The 22610-nt window shown below is 44.7% G+C and overlaps 1 protein-coding gene across 5 annotated transcripts in view; it reads right to left on the minus strand.

Annotated features, from left to right (window-relative positions):
* The window catches only part of nlgn1 (neuroligin 1), a 201521-nt gene that overhangs the window by 155086 nt on the left and 23825 nt on the right, over positions 1-22610 (minus strand). For 4 of the 5 annotated variants that reach the window (XM_031575040.2, XM_031575038.2, XM_031575039.2 and 1 more), the window contains exons 1-2: positions 10121-10625; positions 65-971 (exon numbers count right to left, since the gene is read on the minus strand). In XM_031575040.2, coding sequence (XP_031430900.1) covers positions 65-560 — 496 coding nt within the window. In that variant the 5' untranslated portion in view covers positions 561-971; positions 10121-10625. Of the gene's footprint in view, positions 1-64; positions 972-10120; positions 10626-22610 lie in introns of those variants that run through there. The other variant, XM_031575037.2, reaches the window with a different exon arrangement.

Genomic DNA, 22610 nt, shown 5'->3' on the forward strand with positions numbered 1-22610 from the left:
AAAAGAGAGAACGAGAGGTGAGCCCCTCGTCAAAGCCTCTTGTCTGCCCTGCCGTTTAACTCACCATCCTCCGTGGGCACGTAAATGTTCATGAACAAGCAGTCTTCGCTCTGATCCTGAACGTAGGAGGAGACCACCTCTATGCTGTTGGTAAACCACACAGGGAGCATGACATCAGGGAGCCTGCCCTCCAGAATGTTCTGGGGACACACAGGGCCAAACTGGGTGGCATTCCGGATGTCGGACCACGGGAGAGGGGGCTCAGGCGGCTGGAAGCGCCTCTCGCCCGTGGGAGGAGCGGCGTAGGGCACGCCTAAAAATTGGATGACGGGGCCGAGGATCTCGTTGTTGAGCTCTTTCTTGAAGCCCCGCAGCCTCCCTTGGACGGTGGTCACCACCGGGTCCGTCTCGTCCAGTTTCTGCGCGGCCACCAGAAGGGCCTGCAAAGTAAAGCTCAAAACCCACAGCAGCAGGGCTGGCGCCGAGCCCCTCCCAAATCCCATCCGAGGCCTCATGGCCCTACACGCGCTCCGTAGTCGGCAGGGTCGCTGTGGCAACATGCCTCCCCTCCACCACAGGCACCACCTGTGCCAGACCAGCACCAGACGGTGAGGACTGTGGCTCAGCTCAACGCGGAAGCGGCCGGCACCTGGCAGCAGTGCGATATGTATCCAATTGCAGGGCCAGTGAGGGAAACAGGGTAAGGGGGGAAAAAAGCAAGATCAAAGGCAAAATAAATGGTCTGCCCGACACGTGGCTGCCAAAACACTCAAAAGGCTCTCTGCATGGCGAGTGGTATTTTCCACTGATTTCACAACACGGGCTGGGGCGATATCTTCCACTCCACTCTATTCATCAGGACTCCTCCTATTAGCGATTCACTTTTCCACCCCGACGACACAGGAAGGGCAGCCATTTGTTGTGGTTCTTCCACAGAGGAATCAAATCCAGTTGAGCCTCGGGTCTATATCCTGCAAGAAAAAAAAGAAAGAAAAGAATTCATTAGCCAAACGGGAGAGCAATGAGAGAGAGCTAGGTGTCACTAGTGTTTGAAGCTTTAAAGTTCAGCTATTAAGGCAATACTGCAGCATTCGAGAATCACAGTGCCTCGAAACTTGAGAAAAGAAGCAATCTTTGGCCAAAAGCAACTACATTTCAGTTGGCAAAATACCCATTTCATTTAACCAAGGAAGGAATATTAAAGAGATAAGAATAAAATGTATTATGGTCACATCTCTACAAATAGAACTGTCAGATCAAAGCACACAGCAAGAAATGGAACTCAATAAATGTGACAGTGAAGGAAAAAGTTTATTGAACACAAACAATGATACCATCAGGGGAAATTGGAGCTACTGTCAGTAAACAACGCCATGAGTTTGACACTGTTTGATGTCCTCCCAGCATCCAAAATCTCCAATTCACATTGCATCTGCTTTCCGCAGTAAAGTGGTCAGAGGGAACTTTTCAACCTTGCACAGATTTTAAAAAGCTATATTTGGATCCTCCGTAGGAAACAAGTCTTAATGAGGAATAGGAGTACATCTATAACTGCAGGCAACTCTCCCCCAGTGGACACTCTGACAGGCGGCTTTCAGCAGTGTTCATTTAGCCCGGCGAAATGAACAAACTGCCAGGACTCCCACTGCAACACAATGGGGTTTATGTTCACCCACAATGGGACACTTGTCCTGAATTCTACTGTATCGCCACACACTCAGGCTGGTGTGTGTGTGTGTGTGTGTGTGTGCCGATGGAGACATGCAACAAGCGCATCATTCAATGCACACTTAGAAAACACTTCATCGCCATTTCCAGTGGGGAGCAAAGGGGGGAATACCATGCTTAGTTCCGGAATGCTTCCATAAGAGAGACATTAAAAAGATTCCCATATTTCTCAGAACATAGAAACCACTCTTACTACACCCTACTGCAGCCCCAAGAACACTCAAATACATCCCTTTAGCACTATATGTATGTATCCAATGAAAATTAAAAAAGAACTATTGCCACTTTATGCCAAGTATCATGTCATTACCCAGCATTTGTATTACTACGAAGTGGTAATGAGAAGAGAAACATCCTTGTAAAACGAAGAACACTTACACAGCTAACACAACAAAGCTCTTGACAAGGGACATTTGACCTGGACTGTATGTGTTTAATGTGCTCTTGTAACAATGAGTAGTTATACGGACTTCCAAAGGGGGCTTTTTATTTTGGAGTCACTTTATTTGTCTGTGAGCAAACACACACAATTTCGTCCGAGCGCTTGACATCACTTCAAACCCAAAAAGCAAAATCACATTTAAAAAACAAACTGTTTTCTTTTGACAAGTGTGTACAAATGATATGCATCCACACAAATGCAAAACAGTCACTCGCCCAAAATAATTAGGCAAATAGATAAACAGAGTGGGGAGCTGAAAAATCGACGCCATTGATTGTGTACTGTATCGTTAATGAGCACATAAAAGTGCCATGAGGTTTTTTTTTCACTCAGCCAAAAAAATCCCAGCACATCAGCTCCACTGCTAACCTCTTATAGCATGTCTGGCAGGCACGGTCAAATATTTATACTCTGCAGAAGGACAAATCATTGTAAACCAACTGTCTGGACTCTGTGGACAGACCGTTGTTAGAGGCCAAAAGTGACGGTGGCTGACAGAGTTGGGTGAATGGCGGCTAACAAAAGGTACGATGAGAGACCTGCACATCGCTGCAGGAGATGCAGCACAGCTCTTTAATCTCAGCAAACATCTGAGTCACCACATCCCGTAGCCTGCTGAGGAAGAGCGAAGCCTACCCTACAAGGTTTAAACTCACACTGGTTCTTATTTTAAACGTGGACACAGAAACCTCAGGAGGCGCTCACGGAATAACAAAGCAGCTTAGTAATCCGCTATCATGGCTGTTTAAAAACATTGATGGACATTTTTGCCATGTGACCATTTTAGAGTCATGGGCTGCTTTGCATAATTCCTGCTTCCTCAAAGGACGGATGCAGGAACACTGGCTATTTTCCTTCAATTTCCACACTTTCCCCTCAAGATTAAGCTCTTCCAGGTGTTGAGAATAAATTTCACACATGGCCCGCATACTCTCTACATAAATCTCCCCAAATCCCCTACTTAAGAGTGTCCCCCATCATAATGAGCTCCATTGATCAAGCACAGAGAAATTCTTTGTCTTTAGTTTTATATTCAGATTTCTGGGCAGTGTGGATGCTGTCTGGTATCTCATCTTCCTTTTCCTGGCCTTGTATCTTTTCGTAAAATGTTTTGTTTATATGTTGTCCAGGAAAGGCATATGCTGCAGGCTCATTCTCCCGCGGGTTGTCTCAATGCATATTTTCAATAAAATAACCAAACCTGAGATATATTTTTGCATCCAATTTAAATAAATTAATATGCACAACAAACAGATCCTTTCATGTTTCCCCCATGCATTTTCATGCATATGTTTGTTATCCAGACTGCACTGCATATACTTGTGAGACGTGCGAACGCACAGGGGACTCATGAGATGAAATAAGATGACAATTGACAGGTTTCCCCAGGGAGGTATGATCACATGACGTTCGGAAACATCCACCTGATAAGACTGAGCGGTCTTCACGATTTACCAAACCTTCTCCAATATCTACAGAATAATCTCCCCCGCCCCCCCACCCCCCCTATAATTATATGAGATTTCCCAGCTTGGAACAGCAGGAGGAAAAAGATTGCACACGAGGAACTTTTTAATGAGGTTCAGCATATTCCCCTGTAGGGGCAGGTAGAAGGTCCCCAATCGTATAGAGGTGATCTGAGGGAAAACAAACAGCCTATTATTTGCACCAAAGCTGTCAAAAGCAGGGAACAGAGTGGGCCAACCAGAGTTATTACCACAGCCAGTCAACACACTAAACATTCCATCACGGCGTGCTTTACTTCCATGCAAGCCTCACACTGACCTTAATGATCTCATTTCACCTCCAATAAGACTTTTGGGAAATTTATAGGGTTGAAGGAGGTGGGGTGGGGTGGGGGGGGGGGGGGGGTGGGGAGGAGGGGCATCCATGTCTATTTCCGGACGGTAATGCTTAGCTTGCAGGTCACTGGCGAAGCGAATAAGATTTGGAAGGTTTGCGGGGGCCTGGCTGGGGAGAAAGGATGTCACGGCAAATTAAGAGCAGGAATCCTAACTCATTAAAAATTGACCACCATTTGTGTGAAAAGTAAAATACCCATTGTATCTCTAGCCCTTGGTAAAAACTGTCACTCACACTTTAGAGGGCCGGTGGAACTACTCTTGACAGCAGAATCTCTGTTGGGGTTGCTGCCGCTTTTTTTTTCTCTGCCTTCGTTAAACATTAATTTTAGACTCTGCTGACAATGCAGGCTTGGACTACAAATTCGATATTAATCAAAATAAAGATAATTCTGTGTTGCTGCCACGGTGACTACAGACAGCCTCCATGTTCAATACAGATGAGATTGTATTATCGTGTTTAAATTTGCTAGTTAGTAGGAATTACGTTCAGTCGTGCTCAGCTCATAATGATGTGACCAAAATGGTTGGAAAAAAAGGAACCCAGGTGAGGACGTGCTATAGTGTGTCACACACATAATGTCAAAGAGCTGCACTTTCATGTGGTGCAGTCACTTCTGCAGAAAGAACATTTAGAAGCCTTAGGGTGAGGCTTCTCCCACGCAATCACATAAACAGACATATAAATTCACACACACACACACACACACACAAACACTCACTCACTTGTTTTCTCTCTCTCTCTCTCTCTCTGATTCTCTCTCTCTTTTGCACACACAGTAAGGCCTCCGGAAATGAGCAGTCCACACGTGTTGTTAGTTGTTGAGCACACGCCTGCAGTAATACAATGGTATTAGTGGTTGGCGACTCTCTCTTTTTCTCATCCTCTCTCCCTCTCTCTTTTACATATTACTCATCTAATGCTGCGTGCCCAAGTTAATGCAGCCCCGTCCTTCCCTACAGTGGCCTGCAACCTCTATGTCTCTCTGTCTCTCTCTTTATTTGTATATCTCCCACTGTCTGTATCTATTTCACATCTATATGTCCATGTATCTCTCCAGCTCATTTTCCTTTTCTATCAGAGATTTCCCCTAGAACAATAACACCCAGCAAGACCTCTAGCTGCAAATCCACATGCCACGCACAGCACATAACAGCACAACACAGCACAGCACAGCACAGCACAACACAACACAGCACAGCAGAGCCCAGTACAGCCAAATGCCTTCCCTGCCCCGCTAGGCCATAATCTCCAACATAAGCACTCTCACCACAGTGGGTGCCCCGGAAAGCAAACTCTCAGTGGAGCTGTGAGTTTTTACAGAGAGAGAGAGAGAGAGAGAGAGAGAGAGAAAGAGAGGCGGAGAGGTGGAGAGGGAGGGATAGACAATGAGATAAGAGATGTGCGGAGGGTGGAAAAGTAGAAGTGCTCTCCTGTGCTCTGCAGTCGTGGCCATGTGGGAGGAAGGGACTGATTCACCTGCCGGCGATACTGTGACACAGGCTCCGGCAGGGTCAGACACGAAGCACCATGTTGGCGTGAAAAACCAAAAGCGCTTTTTCTGCCACAGCTCTGGCTCCTCGACCAATTGTAGGGCCTGCAGGAACAACACATCCTCCTACTCTCCCGCTCGGGGGCACAGAGGACCAAGCCTGTTTGCAAGGGATGCGTGGGAAAGTCATTATCATACACATTTGGAAAATGAGCAACTCTGCTATCGCATTACACCGCCATTAATACAACAGCAGGGAGAAACTGGAAGAGCACCATTATCTGAAGTCCTGCTCGTCTTAGCAGCAGAGAGGGCCTCGGAAAAAAACCAACAGTGCCACTACAACTGCCTCAAGTTCCAATCCCAATGACTGGGGAGGCCTGTTCAAACTGGTTTACATCAAAGCCCCCATAATTAGTCAGTTAGCAACTGAGGGACTGAAGGGCTTGTATGGCCTTGAGCCATGTGTCTGTGAAGCAAAGAGTAATCAGATACAGTGTACATGCCCTCACTGATTGCTATCCACCAGAGGGGCCAGGACGGGCAATACGACAAGCAAACACAGTGTTGATCGTCACTCCATCGCCAAACCAACAAGCACAATGTTGAGGATGCTCACGGTCAGAAGGAGTGCCTATATAGCTAGTACATGAGAACAAAGGCCACAAGAGAGACGGGCGTACAGAACGGGTTTACGAGTAGGTCTGTTTGATCTATGTCTGAGTCATCGTGTGGTGTGTGTCTACGGTGAGGAGAGTCTTCCAGCCTGACTCGCCGTCATTGTGTGTGTCTGCGCTCCATGGGGAGGACGTGTTCCAGCACAACTTGAATGGGCAGATACCGAGGGTGTCAAAAAGGTGATGCCAAGAGGTCACAGTAGCCCCTTACACCTTGGGTGCCACAGGACTCCGATCGATCATGTAGGCCCCGTGTCTCAGTGCCAAGAGGGAGGTGAGAGTGTGACTGCCTCGACAGAGAGGTCCATTAAAAGACGTTTAGCCTCTGTCTCACACCATATCGCAACCTCCCAACACACCACACAACTGGCAGATATTTTCCATTTCAAGCCAACAAATAAAATTCCTCTTAAAATGTCAGAAGAAAACAGAAGTTTCCAAAAGGAAGGATAAGAAATGCACTGCCTGTCCATAAAGAGTAGATATCTGGTGAATAAAAAAAAAAAAGATGAAGGTCGAGTCCTCCTGGGCCAGTTCTGTCTCTGTGAATTCGTTATAGGGGAAGTTGGATGAATGGGCCGCGGCAACCACTGCCACTGCCGCTGCCCTCGATGAGTAATGAGGGCCTTCTCTGGGTAACAGTCACGATCAGGCTCTGCCTCTCTGGAAGTCCCAGGCACTTTTCAGGAACTCTTAAAGAGGCATGTGACTGCTCCTTCAACATCAACATAAAGCTATGGGCGATGGGAAAGGCCTTTCCGTGAACAAACGGAACAAGAGCCGCTTACTGTTAATTACTGCATTTCCCAGGTACTCTGATGGGGGCAGTTATGCTGAAATCTTAATGTTTGTACCAAAATACATTCAAAGTTGTCTGGGCCGTGAAAGGGAATCTATTGTTTTCTTTGGCTTTATTGTTCATTTCTGCAATGTGAGATACCTTGCATCATCTGTCTTTCTAAACATTTCGTAAATGATTTAAATTGAAGTTCCACTTATGTGTCTAGTGTTTAGGAAACTGCATGGATCCAAATGAATAGTAGCCCGACATTTTCCATTCCATTTCCAAATGTCATTTTACCATTATACCATTTTACATTTTCATTTGCAATAAATGTACACTGTAACTGTTTTTTATTAATCTGAGAGTGTCATATCACACTAGAGTCGTGTCATAAGTACAGATGAAAAGGATTTCTTACCAATAAAAATCAACTTGGCAAACTATGGTTATGTGGCCATTACAATCAACAAAACCTGCGCTTTGGCATGTTTTTGTGCTTTCAACAGTACTGCAAACAGCTAGCCCTGTTTCTGGAAAGGCAGCAATGCTCGAGGCAAACCAACTACTGGGCAGAAAACAGACAAACAAGGAAATAAAAGGGGCTCACATACAAAATGGTTACAAGCAGCCCTCCCACTAAGCACTTCATCAGTGAATAGCCATGGCAAATCCTAAACACCAGCACTGGAACACAGAGCAAAAACGCAGAGCTCTCTTCAAAGGGCAGTCGCTGTTGTTCCCCCCGTGCTCCTACTGTGAGCAGCCATGTAAGCCACGTACAAATGATAACTCAGAAAATAATCAGCCGCTGCCTGGAGGAAATGGTCAAAATATGCAAGAGACAAGCTCCCACTCTGATCACATAAAAGCTCTAATTAGCAGTGAGTCTGTAGTATGCATCTGACTGCAAGGCTGGACACAGCGGCGACAGGCCCTCAGACGTTTATTTGCAAACAAGAAGTGCCTCAGGTATCACAGACACGTTAGGAAAAAAGGGTCTGAGTGCGGCTCAGTGGTGTAAAACACTAAACATTAATACAACAAACTACACTGAGAGCTGATAAATGGATATAAACAGCGGGATATCTCCACGCAAGAAAATAAAAAGGTGGGGGTGGGGGTCAGATATGAAGGTCGGAATACCCTAGTCTCATGTAACAGTAGCATACTATGCTTACTATCAACGCTGTAAATAAATCTATCCAAATGAGTGACACAGGTTAAGTCCACTGAGTCTTTTAATTGTTTTCTTGACAGCAAGACAGATGAGCGAAATAATGCCCAGTGAGACATGAAGTCTCTCAGCATTGACTTTTTGTTTTGAAACAGAGGAAAACGTCGTCTGAGCTCATTCATCATCCGCTGTGATGCACGCCTGTGTAATACAATGCGCTCGAAAAGAACTGCCATGTCTCTGAAACTACAGAAATGTCTGATACGTTAACAGGGGACCGTGTTCCTTCCCATATATCCCTTTAAACTAGAAATAGACAACATCTTTTTAAAATCATCAGACCGTTGACAACGTGACACAGCTGAATCAACGCGTTGATTATTTATGAACGGGCTCCCTCCCCTGTACGGATCGGGTACCTTGAGTTCGGACGTCACAAGTTGGGCACGCTACAATTATACCTTTCGCCCAATCGATGACATTAACGACGACTAAATTTTTTTAAAGTCATTTTGTAGAGACAGAGCCGCAATGCAAATGACCGGCCATATGTCTATCTGCTGCATTCATAGAGCCAACGGGGCTGCAATATATTTTTTTTTCAGAGACTAGTTTAATCGCGATGACGCAAAAATCATAGCAACCTCAAATTGCAGAGTTTGGTAGGCAATCCCATATAATAAGCCTCCATTCGTTGTTGTGACTACTGCCATCGCTGATCTGTTAGTTATTTGCTATGGGCTGATTCATAATTGCAATCATATTCAGTTGATGTGATTATCTTACGGTTTTACAAAAACTCTGCCAAGTGTAGGTGAAAGGGCCGAGAACCCGTTTTTCCCCTTGGCGAGTAACGTTAATAGCAGCACGACAGATAGACTAGGACAAAAGCAATGTTAGTCATTGAATTATATCATTAGATGTATCCAGGGTGTAAAATGTGCTATTTACGTTTACGTCTTGGATTGTGCCCATGTCTGCAGGGAACTGGAGCCAAAACTACTTAGAGAGAGAGAGCGAATGCAGCTGTATTCTCTGCATGTGAATCATGGTGCGACTCCACCGCACAAACGCCGCATTTATAGCTCTTCTCCGGTTAATGTCCGTGCCATTTTAACCTAATAGCCTACCGTTAACTTTTTTTTTCTCCCTTTAACGTTTCCGAAGACATGGTATTTTACAATGTAATTTGTGGACGGTATTAATTTCCTGTGGATGACCAGCACTGAATGTTCAGCCAGTTCGACAAGTAGAAAGAGCGCTTCTTCAGCCCACAATGCAAAACGCGCACCTTATGAGATGCATGCCAAGTATTCTGACTCTCAGCTAGTTCGTGATCTTAATTATGAGTCAATTAATATTAACCCTAGTCATTTGTCAGATTAATTTTAATTAAGGCTGAAGAAATTTGATTTATCTTCATCAAACGTGAATAATGCTGTATAACAATTAAAAGACTAATGAATTAGTTGGCGATTGTTGGCGGTGGAGAGACCGCTGCTATGTAGCCCGTCAAAATGACTGCAGGTATTTTCAGTGGCTGATCTTTTTAAGACATCCTCTTATGAAAACGCGTGACATGAAACAGGCACAGGTGTTATCGAAAACATCCCGTGGACTTTGTGCCTCGACCGAGAACGTAATGAGGTTCGTTCCTGAATTGCTAAAGGGTTAATACATGTTCCCAACCATGCAATATTTCCGATTCTACCACATCCCCGTAAGTCTACCTATTTCTGTGTAGATTCTCTCAAACCCCATCGTGAAAGGGCTGATTTCGTTTAAAATCCCAAGTTTACCGAGTCAATGAACTTGCCTCTGTACTTCATTCCAATTCGCGTAAATTCTATCTCTGTGGAGGGTACAGAGAAGCAATGTACGAGAAGTAGGCTAAGACTACAGCACGCTTCGTGGCAGACTAACGACTTTTAATGCAGAAATTATTTCCCCACACAATTACCTTATAGCTTGCTCTCCGGCACTCTTCCCTCTCATTCGTGTCCTTCTTGTACCATGTTCGTGAATTTGAGAGGAAAACACTCCGCAGTCGGCAAAAAAAATCCCCCAAAATAGAGAACCAAAGCCAGGAAAGAAAATGACTTCAGTCACCAGCCCATCATAATTCGGTCCAACTACCTCGCAGAAAAAAAATATGTGACCGTTCCCACTCTTTTTACATTATAATGTTAATCCATTGCGCTTTTCTCCATAGAAGCCGAATCTTCACTCAGTTCCGTGTGTATTGCTCCAGTAACTGAAAGCCATTAATGGTAAAGAACTAGGTGATTTTTATTCCTCTCCTCACGATTCTGGGTGCCCTGCTTGATAAAATGCCGAGATCTCCTCATGTCCCTAATACAGAAAGGATGAACTGTTGTGAGCTGCTCAAAAATGGAGCAAAGATACACCTAGTGGCCATGTGCGGAACTCCACCACCACTACGAGATATTTTTTTAAAGGAACATGGAGTGCATGCACCTCCACTTCAATTGGGATTTCTTAAGTCCAACGTCGACTTGATTTGAGATAAGAACTTTTTGTTTATTATACTAGAAAATTTGTATCTTCTTTTAATGTTATCTTCACTTCCTTAGCTTATCTGAAAAATCAGTATGCCAACAGCAACATACTGTTTTAAGCCTACAGAGAGTGTTTTCTTCAACCCTCCTTTGCCTCCCACAAAAAGACGAGGGAAACTGGATCATCATCAGAAGTGGGTTACCTTGTTTAACCCACATTGAATTAGGCAGCATAATTAATGAAATCTCTCCTCGACAAACACTTCTCACTGCAGAGAGTGCATAATGATGAAGCCAAGGACCGAGGGCTAGCAGGAATGGGGTACAACGGTCCCTTTGAAAAGCACCTCTGAGATTGCCCTCCCTTGCCCTTATGCATCACTCCCACTGCCACGGGGGTATTGTGTGCCAAGACAAAGACAAGTGAACAACAGGGCTGTTCGTGAGCTGCACCAAGATCAAATTCAAAAGAGATGTCCCAGTGTGCCACGGAGATCTGCTTGTCAGCTAGCAATAGAAATAACTGAGCTTGTTTTCAGTGAAACCGCAGTGATGAACGAGAATGACGCTCCACAGCTGCATCTCAAGTATAATCTATGACTAATTGCTCACCAAATTTTGAGCCATCGAAAAGGTCATTTCATTTTGTGCAAGAAATCCAAACAGGAGATGATAGCTTTGTTCTCACTAAGTCTGCATCTTCAAACAGATGTCTGATAGATAGACACATGCCCTTTAAAGAGGGATTTCAATATACACAGGAAAGGTTTGAGATTTTGCAGGATTAAGCTAAAGAAGTCATAGATCTTTCTTGGGAAAACTACAGAGATCTTATGCCTTTGACAGTGCCTGGATGATGAACACGTGATATCCATTACACACCGTGTGGCACCGGATACCAAAGTCAGTCATAGATATAGTTATAGATATATATAACACATGACACAATTTATGCATTGTCATTTTGCTATGTGTGATGCAGATATATACAGTATCATTGAACCTTAGCAACCTTGTGTTATAGGTACACAACGGAACCGTACATTTACTGTGCCTGGAGAAGTCTCTGCCACTCTTAGGCACGAATGCTTCATAACCATTCCCTCGCCCTTCTAGAGAGCTTGGACCTTACTAGACGAAAATCCCTTGACAGGAGAATGAGTCTTTCTTGTAGAGTGCCATGGCATCTTATATCATCCCATAAATGTTGCATGTTATAATTGGTGTGCTCTATTTTTTATTGAGTACAAACGGGGCAACACATTGAAAGTTTTAATGCACTCTTCACATCACAGCTATTCCAGTCATTAACAGTCGAGTGAAGAGCCGACCTCAGCTGTGATTCATTCCACCCACTGCTACTAAATGTTGTGCTTTTGCTACTGGATATGCCCATCCGTGCCCCCTGCATTCTAATCCTTCACATTAGTCTCTTTATCTGCATACATTCAACCAGATCCATGCAAACAATACCGAACACACAACACTTCCCTAGTCTCCTCCAGGCAAGCATTCATGTTCTACAAAAATGCTAACACCGGCAAATACGTCTGGAAGTAAATTGGCTTTGCAGGCAATTGTGCTGGAAACCACAGCAACAAACATGCAAGCCCATAGCCCACAGAGGCCGCCTCAGTAAGATATCACCATCCACATCACTCTCTTTTGTCATATAGAAAAACCATCTGTGAGGGGCCTGTTTTCCTGACAAGAGACACGCCAGACACTTTTCCATATGTCCAACGTGGTCGTCACTCAAGGCGCCCAGCTGCCACTGCACGTAATTGTTGGCTTTTCCAGGCGCGATTGTAGGACAAACGTGTCGGACAGACGTTTAGGGAGCTGCAGAGCAGCTCTGGATGAAAGGCTGCTACACACGGCGCTGTAGCCCCCGAGTGGAGTGCTGCTTGCCAAGCAGACGCCGGCCGGCCGGCGGTGTAATACCCACTACACCCTCAGGCAGGCTCACAGGATCAGCCGGCCCCCACGCTCCCCGGAGTCTCTGCAGTGCCTAAAACCCCTTCCTCCCACTTTCCCTCCCCCCTATCCTCCACCCCTCTCTTCTCCTCCTCCTCCTCCTCCTTTTTCTCTCTCTTCCTCCTTCCCCACCCGCTGAGCGGGTTCCCTTCCAGCACTGAAGAAAAATAAAGCAAGAAAAAGGGAAGGGGGCTATAAATAACCTTCCGCCACACATGCACGGGCACTGAGCCGCCACAGCTCCCCACTGGTCTGAGTGTACCTGCTGGAAAACTAATGTTAGTCATCTGGGCAACACAACACAGGGAACACAGACAGTGCAGGAGTGCAGCCTCTCCTCTCTCCAGATGTGCAGGGGTTCAACTCGTTGCTCAGTCTTGGCTCGGGTAATGATGAGGGGGGGGGGGACTGTGATGAATCCATTACCGAATCATGCAGGGTGAGGACGATTAGCAAATGGGTCAGATTATAATCCGTAACTGAATTAATAAGAATGAAAATGGCTGCATTCGAGATTGCGCCCTCCCTGAACACACACACACACACACACACACACACACACACACAGAGCACTTCTCATTCCACACAAATCTGTCAAACTGCTCTGTCGACTGACTGTGCAGCAGTGTTTGGGATGATCAAGTACACCTGACCTAGCCCCTGAAAAGTGAAGAGAAGTTTGGGTTTTTTTTTGTGTTAGTTTTCTGGCTCAGTGATACCTGGCAAAGCCAGTGCTTTTAAAAATGAGGAGAAACAAAAGCTAGAGATATAGAGGGAGAGGACAGTGAGATAGGGCCAATGCTCTTCCCATTTATGAGACAGACCTATCTTTTGCCTCTTGCTGCTGTCATTACCCGCTGTCCTCACCTGGCTTTGGTTTGCCTTCACAGTGTGATAAATCACCTCAAAGGCTTGTTGCATGGCTGCGAAATTACAACGTATTCAGCCTTGTCAGATACGAACAGGAAAATGATAACACAGTAAGACAATCAACTACTTTTAGACAGAAACTGCAAGATGGTGGACTATTAAAACACATGAAAGCCATGACAGACTGCAGTGATATGGTGGATTAGAACGGCTTGTTTAGGAGGAAAACTGTTAGTTGAATCTCTGTGGGATACAAAGGTATTTTTGTACAGATCTTTCAGCAGTACATTGCAGGTTGGGCTGTATACAGCCTTTGGTGTACATTTTAGTTTTCATCTTATTCTAGTCTAGTAGTCAAATCAAAAAAAAATTATTTTTCCTCTTTTACAGCAATGCTCTTCCTCTCACTCTCTCACTCCCGCTCACCCTCTATCTCCTGGTCGTCACTCTCTATCTTGCATTTTGTTTGTTTGTGGTTAGAGGGAAACATGTTCTGCAATGTGACTCATACTGAGGCAAGATGTCAAATTTAGATCTGGAGCCAAGAGATGTGACAGCTTATTGTTTCAGGGGAGAAGGAACAATCATCTGATATCATCAGTCCATAATGACCCGGTGGGGGACGAGTGATGGCGATGGTGGGACTTCTGGGGTAAAAATTAATCCGGAATGAAATGCTTTTTGTAGCACCATGCTTCTGATGCTACACAGCGCAAATACCTTTTTGGCTGCATCCAAATACTCACGTATGAGCTGAAGAAACCACAGCCCGGGCGTACTCCATTGTGCAGCTCTTTGCAAACCTTTCAGGCCACACTTATGATGAATCAGGTATTTTGGGTGGCATTTCTGGTAAGAACTCATTTCAGGTAAGGGAGAAGCTTGTTTGGCACGGCAGGATTTTGCATTTAATACCAGCTGTGAGCTGTGGGGCCACAGAGTAAAGCATAAGGCTGAGCCTTTTCCAATTACATCCGGATGGTGAGGAAGGGGGACTGCCTGGCACATATTGACCTCTCACTAAATCTTGTTTATACCACACTATAGGGTCAACAAGTGTGACGGTAGCAGCCCACATGCACTCAAAACATGCTGCCATAGGCTGGCGTGCCTGCGGCGTGACCTGTCCATGGTCCTGAAGATGACCTGGCTGCATTGAGTGTAGCCAGACAGCTGTTATACAAAACTACTGAGGTGATGTCTGTAGTAACAGTGTTTTTACTTTTGTGTGCTATGCATTGATTATATCGGTATCATCCACTATGCTCAAATGCACTCAATGTGTACTGTGTTTATGTATTCATGTGATTGGTGGTCTGTGTATTCTAGTCAAGGTGCATGAGTGGTGGAGTTCTTGAAGTGGAAAAGCAGATGGTTCTGGTTCCCCCTGAGCAGAAAAACACATTTGCCAAAAAGAGGAACTACTAAAAGTATCAACTGTGTTCCTGACATCTTCAGGAACAGCAAACGCACAACAACCCAGTCGCCATTGCTTGAGGAACACGGCCCAGGTGTCTCTGTGGAGTCTCAAAAGCACACAGCTGTGTGTTCCGCCTTCCGAGTCCCCAGGCATTTCACACATGATGACGTTCATTCAAAGCCCTGGCCTGGCCCCTGTCCACCTGACCCCCTGTTTATTTCACCCCATTACCCCCCTAATCCCGGTGGTCTCTGCACCACTGATTTAATTTCCATTCTTCACTGTCTGCTTCCATCCTCGTCTGAATATAAACGAGGGGACATGCTTAGAGGGACCTGTCACAGGCAGAGACTCTTGCTTTAAAGCACTTCATATTGTTAGTGGCGGCCGATTCTCTGGAAGTTGGCAGGTCAGTCCGCCCCGAATAGTTGTCAGGCTTGTAGATTCCCTCAACCCTGACCTGACCCCCCTTTGTAAGATCCGGGACCCTCCTTGGGTGCGTGTAATAAATAACAAAAACAAGGGGGGAGTGGGGAGGGGGGTGTTGTTGGCAGGTGCGTGTGGGGGGGGGGGGGGGGGGGGGGGGGGGGGTGTTTTTGACGTTGCTGTGTTTCAATCAGAGAGAGCGCAGGGGTGTGCATTAACTTTTCCGACCTTGTGTTTCCAGCGAATGATGAGCCTGCATTCAGGTCAGGCGCGCCAAGGCGACTAGCTAGATGTGTTGCTGCGTCTGAGAGAGAGAGAAGCAGCCACAGGAGGTAGAGCAGGTATCGTTCTGTCTCGTGCTCTCTCTATCCCTTTCTTTCTTTTCTCGCTCTCGCTTTCTCTCTCTCCCCATCTCTGTCACTGAGGTTGATAAATAAAATGTTTTGCAGAATGCGACAGGAAATGCAAGCCTCAACGGCTGTTTCTCATTTGATACAAGGTCGAGAAGATATGGGCTTGTTTCAGAATTCTGTGGAGCCCCTGAAAAAATGGCAGCGACATTGAAACCATATTTGGCGTCCTTGCCAGGGCAGGAGTAAACTACTTCTGCTGTGCACTGGCGCTAATTTGTATTCCACAACGCCCAGAATGCCGGCTTGATCAGGCTGGGTTATGAAGTCGGGCTTTCCATCTTCTTTGATGTAAAAAGGATCTCTTACTTAGTTTTTTGACAACAGAGGGCATAAAAAGTGCTCAGTGCAGAATACTGTATGTCTTCCCTTCCCCACACAGCCCACCCTACTCCATCCTTGTCCTGCACAGATAAAGGGAAAGAGCCTTGGTTTAAAAAATAAGAGAAAAATGCATGGCTGAATTTGTCAACCCCATGCTGCTTGGAGATACCTGAGGGATGATAATGTGTTTAAAGCAAGAGAAAAGGAACACAACAGCATAACGCAGAGGAACGACAGCGGGGAGAGCCTGAGACAGAGCTAAATGAGTTTCGCCTAGAGAACCTCTTTCACTCAAAGATTCCCTCTCTCCCTCTCTCTCTCTCTCGCTATCCCTCTCTCTCTCTCTCTCTCTCTCCCTCTATCTCTCTCTCTCTCTCCCTCTCTCTCTCTCTCTCTCTCTCCCTCTCTCGCTCTCTCTCTCTCTCTCTCTCTCTCTCTCCCTCTCTCTCTCTCTCTCTCTCTCGCTATCCCTCTCTCTCTCTCTCTCCCTCTCTCTCTCTCGTTCTCTTCAGTCGGTGTGTTTCTGTAATGTGATAAATACCTCATATGGTCTATTCCTCATAATGACATGTATAGTTGGCAGGAAAGAGAGAGAGAGTGAGAGAAAGAGACAGATGAAATCTGCTCATTGGATTACCAAACTTTCTCTGCTGATGTAATTGATTGTGACAAGCTGGAATGAGCAACCTCTCTCACACCTGAAAGCCAAGGCGTCTCTCTGTGGTATCACTTACAGGTAGATTTATGTCTATAATGGGGCTGTATCGCACAAAATGCACTCTTAATGGGGAAAGATATACGTCAGGATTATCAAAGGCTGAGAACATGTACTTCCTGAGGATTTCTCGAGAGGGACGAGAAGATCTTATTATGGGTGTATCACCGGATTTTTCTCCCTGCCCAACGACCAATTAGGCAGCTTAACCACAACTTTGGGACACCACCAGACATGGCGCACGTATGAAATTAGAATGTGTTTTATGCTTTTTGCCTTTTCAAATGCTGACCGTGGTGACCACGGAAACAACATTTAGAAGTTTAATTGTAACATTATCTGGATCTTTGCTGGCTGCAGCTTTTCCCCACATCTCTGCAACAATGCCACTAATGACTGGAGTCTGGGAGATGATTGCGGGGGGGCAGGAGGGGAATGCCTCAGAGTAGGTGGTGAGGGTGAGAGTGAGGGGAATGGCAGGAGGGAAGTTGCATTGGTAAAGAAATAAAAATGGTCCCCTCTTTCCCAAGAAGCCTCCAATCTGCAGTTGCCATAGAGACTGCTTGGCCTTTATGAGAGTGGAGAATGGTGCTGATTCAAGAAATTACACCAACAGTAGAAGCCAGGTGAACATAACCACAGCTGAGAGGGTGAAATCAATGGTGAAGCGAGTAGGACAGATGCCTCGTAGGCACATCAAGCCTCAAATACAGAGTGTGAGGGACAGAGCACAGGTGTTCCAGTAACTGTCCCTACAGAGACCACAGTCACAACGCATGTGACCAGTACACTGCTAAGACCGAAGCTGCTTGTGTGAGAGATTATATATATATAGATAGATAGATATATATATATATATATATATATATACAGTATATATATATATATATATATATATAGAGAGAGAGAGAGAGAGAGAGAGAGAGAGAGAGAGAGAGAGAAATGCCCAAACAAAATAGAGGTGCCAAACAGAGATACAGGAGAACTACAGACAGAGAAGATCAGCCCAGCCCTGACATACACCAGGTGTGACAGTTGCAAATCCAGAATCTGTGCAAGGCTTACCACAAAATTCATCTCACTGTGGAAAAAAGGTAAGTGATTACCCAAAGTCACTAAAGAGCTGCACAGAAGCCGCTGGAAATTGCCTTATTTCTTTCCATTTCAATCAAGTAGTATGCGTGTGTCCTGTTTCCACTCGGGCAGTTAACCGTTCTTCTTCTAGTGCACTGCAAGTGCAAGTGTAGATGTGTGTGTGTCTGTGTGTGTGTGTGTGTGTGTGTGTGTGTGTGTGTGTGTGTGTGTGTGTGTGTGTGTGTGTGTGTGTGTGTGTGTGTGTGTGTGTGTGTGTGTGTGTGTGTGTGTGTGTGTGTGTGTGTGTGTGTGTGTGTGTGTGTCTGTCTGTCTGTCTGTCTGTCTGTCTGTCTGTGTCTTAATGAGCATGAATGACACACCACACCATCCCTGATCTTGTGTGGTGTAGGCGAGGGCAGAGCTGAATGTGTTTTCCTCTGAGTGCTCAATAACAAGGCCTTCACAGCGCTCTTTTACCAAAAAGCCTAGGTATTGACCAGCACTAATGAGCAGCATAACGGCGTGTGCTATGCACATCAGACATGAAAGCCGCAGATGAATGGATGCCAAGTGAGCGCTGCCTGGCATCCTTCATTAGGAACCTGGGCCAGCTATTGAGAGATGAGCAAAGGGCTTAGCGCAAAAGATTTCAGCTATGGCCACTTCCCAAGGCTGTGCCAATGGCTCCTGAGAGCAGCAGTCTCGGGTCAAACCACCTACTTCACAATTACAGCTGTTTTATCTGGAGGGGGTGAAGGCAGGGGTGGTGCAGGCCTCAGAAGGGGCATTTTGCCAATGGTTCTGCCATTACATGGTCTTACATATGCATGATGTTTATCATGCTTGCCTTCACTAGCTTTGACAATTTCATTTATCATGCCTGAATAATTCAAGGCTGTTACCGTAGCCACACCACTGTATTTTAAATGGAGAATGCATTACGTTGGTGGTGCTGACATGTTATGAATATTCCTGTTTAAATAAGCTTGCTGCATTTCGGTTTGAAAATCACACACACACACACACACACGTGTCATTTCCATACAGCAGTGAGAATGTGCACATTAATTATGGGACTGCAGTCATATGACACAGCCGCTTCTTAAATCAAAGTGTCCGCTGTGGTGCTTGCTTGGAAGGTTAACTGCTGTTGAACATTTAATTTCTTGTGCATTGGTCATCATTTGCTAAAGCTTTTTGGGTTAACAATATATGGTAGATGTGAGGTGTAAAACAGGTATCTAATAAATGGAAATCTTTCTCATTTTACAACAGTTTAACATGAAAACCTTAAATATCCAATTTGAATTTGTTAAAGTTTGTTTTTAGCAGTCACTGCCAAATTTTACGTCCCACAAATGAATAGCCAAATTTGAAAGATCAGGGAAGAAAATATGGAGTGAATGTAATGACCAGAAAGCCATTCACATTAGTCTAGACATTAGTCTAAAGACATTCCATTTGTGAAATGATACACCCATTGAGACCTAACTTATTACAATAAATTGAAATTATCTGGTATGACAATTGACCGATTTTGACATATAGATGCCGTAGATCAGCATTTCCAAGAGACAGGCACATACATAAGACACACACAAAAAGGTAGAGTAAGAATCCATTTTGGTAGCTAGTTTAACATGAGCAACTACACAGAACTTAACATGGTTTCAAGTGGAACTTAACATGGTTGCATCTCTCATAGCAGGAAAGAAGAGCTTAAGGAAATATACACAGGAATGAATCCGTTCAAAACAATGCAAATTCATGGCTGCTGAATGCAGCAATTTAAGAAATGCTGATTGTTTTTGCCTAGTCTGGCCGCGGATGAACCTTTATAAAATGGCTCCTGTCATTGAATAACTTGCACTGATTTTCACTGATCCACTCCAGCTGAAGGTTACTAGCTACATTCTGTATTCTCTCTGAACCATTTTCACATCGGTATGAGCATAACTTTCAAGAGGGCTGTGAGAAGGTGAATTCTCCCCCTCCTCACCATGGCAAAAAGGGATGGTGCCCTTTAAGACTCTTGGTCTCCTCCCCCATAATGGTTGGGTCCTGGCTCACCTGAAGCCAATGTTGGACCTAATTAAGCCAACGTGGCTGTGCCCTATTTAAAGGGTGCCTCATTTTCAAGAGGAGGCTGGCTGAGAAAGACTATGAAGAACACTGAGAATGAGGACTAGTTTTGAGGCATAAGGTAAAACACTTCCCTGATGTGAGGAGAAGTGTTTTGTAACTAGTTGTGTGGTTACTGTTGGCCTTGTTGTGTGTCTGTTGTGCCTCTGGTCTGTGTTTGGTCTGTATGTCTAGTCTATGTGCCTTGTCTTTGTGCCTTGTGTCTGTGATTGTTTTCTGTAAGGCCTGCGTATGTACTTAGCTGAAGGCTGAGTCACGGTGCATGTTTTGGGGCCTGGCTTGGGTCGAGTAGGTTCCTGCGATTAGGCCTCAATTTGGACAAGCAGGTACCCAAGTGCAGGTGATTTTAAAAGCCTTTGAGTACGGCCTGTACGTTTCTGTTTGTTTTATTTCATGGGCACATATGTTGGGGAGTATATTCCCCTTGTTAATAAATAGAGATATATATATTTTTGGATACAAAAGCCACCATCTCCTGTGCAGTGTTTTTTCCCCACAACTTCACCCCGTCCAGTCGCCACATCCCAAAAAGAACGTGGGGTGACCGTCCGGTCCTTCACAAGGGCCTATTTTGCTTTTACTTTATAAAAGGCAAATGGTCAGAATATTGTGTGCCTCGTGTGGCCATGGCTGAGCGTGTCCTTTTTGTGACTGCCAGAACCTTGCAAGGAGCGTTGGTCATTACTAGATAAAGGATCTCAAGACATTAGCCTCTTACTGATCAGTGGCCCTGGTACCTTGCAATCATCAGTTCAGTACTCATCAGTACTTCTGACAATCAACAGGTGAAAGAGTTGAGAATCCAGAACCTGTGTGAGTCCTAGCATAACATGAAGCTCACTGCAAAATAAGATATGCTACATTAGAAATAAAAAGCAGTCCCTAGCAAATTCCACAGTGGAGACTGTTCCCCACAATCATAAAAACGGGAGGAAATTTCATTCTCCTGTACAATTATCAGAAAACCATTCATATTGAGTTTGAACATTTGAAAGAAATTCAGCCAGTCCTCTTGCCCTGTCCCTGAAATGCACACCCAATAACATTTCAATTATAACAAACAACTAGAAATGGCTGAGGATTGATTTCCAAAGTGCTTTCATTAAAACTATGATAGGTATTTTTCATTAATAAATTAAACATTACAGCCCCCTTGAATAAAGAGGACAACACATTATTTTGACAGTTGAATGCATGCATTTGAAAAATATAAAAAATAGAATAAATCTTTGTTGGATGCTCTTTGACTCACTAAAGGCTTTTGACAGTAATCTGCATACTTATCAAATTTAATGAAAGTAGTAGAGAGACCAGACTTAATATTTTTTACCTGCAACAAAGGCCTTTGCAACTTCCTACTCAGGTCTTTCAATTACTATCTGCAGTAGAAGATCTACCGCCTTGCTTCTTTCCAACTATAATCTCAGAGAGAACTGAGACATAGGGGATTATGGTTCTCTCATTCTGACTATAACCAAGCTCAAGATCCCACTCAATGGAGGGTTTTTTCTTATGTCATTTTCAATATAAAGCACATAAATGTAGCCCCAAATGTAGAACCCATTGCAACAAAATTCTTTGTTTTCCAACGCCTTTGACTATTGGCATCTCCCAAGGACTGCTGGCTGTTACCTACCAAAGAACTTCAAGAGACTCCAGAAGGGGGTCGCTCCAGAGACTAATCATTGGTCATTGACCAATCAGTGCCACTGACAGTCAGGGGTCAGAAGAGATCTCAGTGTGAAAATGTTATTTACAATTACCTGCCGTGGAATGGAATGAAAGCACATTTTTCCCACCTCAACCCCATCACCTCCTGTCCTCTTTCTCAGTAGGGGACACATGGGAGAGTTCGACCCCTGCCTGTAGATCTGTAGGCCAGAGACTACCAGAGACCTTGATAAACATGCTCTGTCTGTTAAATTAACTTTGCTGATTCAAGACCTGAACATGCACTAAAGATCCACACAGAGCCCTCAGTAAATTGCCTGATTTCTCTGTATTTCTGTGTCAGCTCAGGGTATCTGTCCTGTATTCAGTTTTCTGTGCACTAGTGAATGACCTTCATATGTGAATTAAGTGTGTGTGTGTGTGTGTGTGTGTGTGTGTGTGTGTGTGTGTGTGTGTGTGTGTGTAACAGGTGAAAAATATAGATGTCTAAACAATTATCAAGCATGGTTTCTGACTGTTCAGAAGCCAAAATATATATATCACATCTTTCCACACCAATACCACACATCCATCAATGTGTTCCCTGCAATAAATGGGTTTGATCATCATGACATGTGTGCGCACATCAATGAGCAAAAAAGATGAGGTGTTGAGTACTGCAACAAAATGCTGGCAAGTCTGTGTTCAGAAGGAAATGTAGTCTATATTAGGCTCTGCAAATCACAGCTACAGTATGTTCTACATACTAGAGGCGCACAGGACTTCATTATTTGTTTCTGTATCTGTATCTGTTATACCAACAAAATCATCAGTCTCTGTGTCTGTATTCAGAAAGAAGACTGCAAGTGGGCGTGGTTTATACAGGAAGTCATGTAAAATTGGGCACATGTTGTATTTTCTAA

Source organism: Clupea harengus, chromosome 10, assembly GCF_900700415.2.
Source record: "Clupea harengus chromosome 10, Ch_v2.0.2, whole genome shotgun sequence".
NCBI classification, from domain to species: domain Eukaryota; kingdom Metazoa; phylum Chordata; class Actinopteri; order Clupeiformes; family Clupeidae; genus Clupea; species Clupea harengus.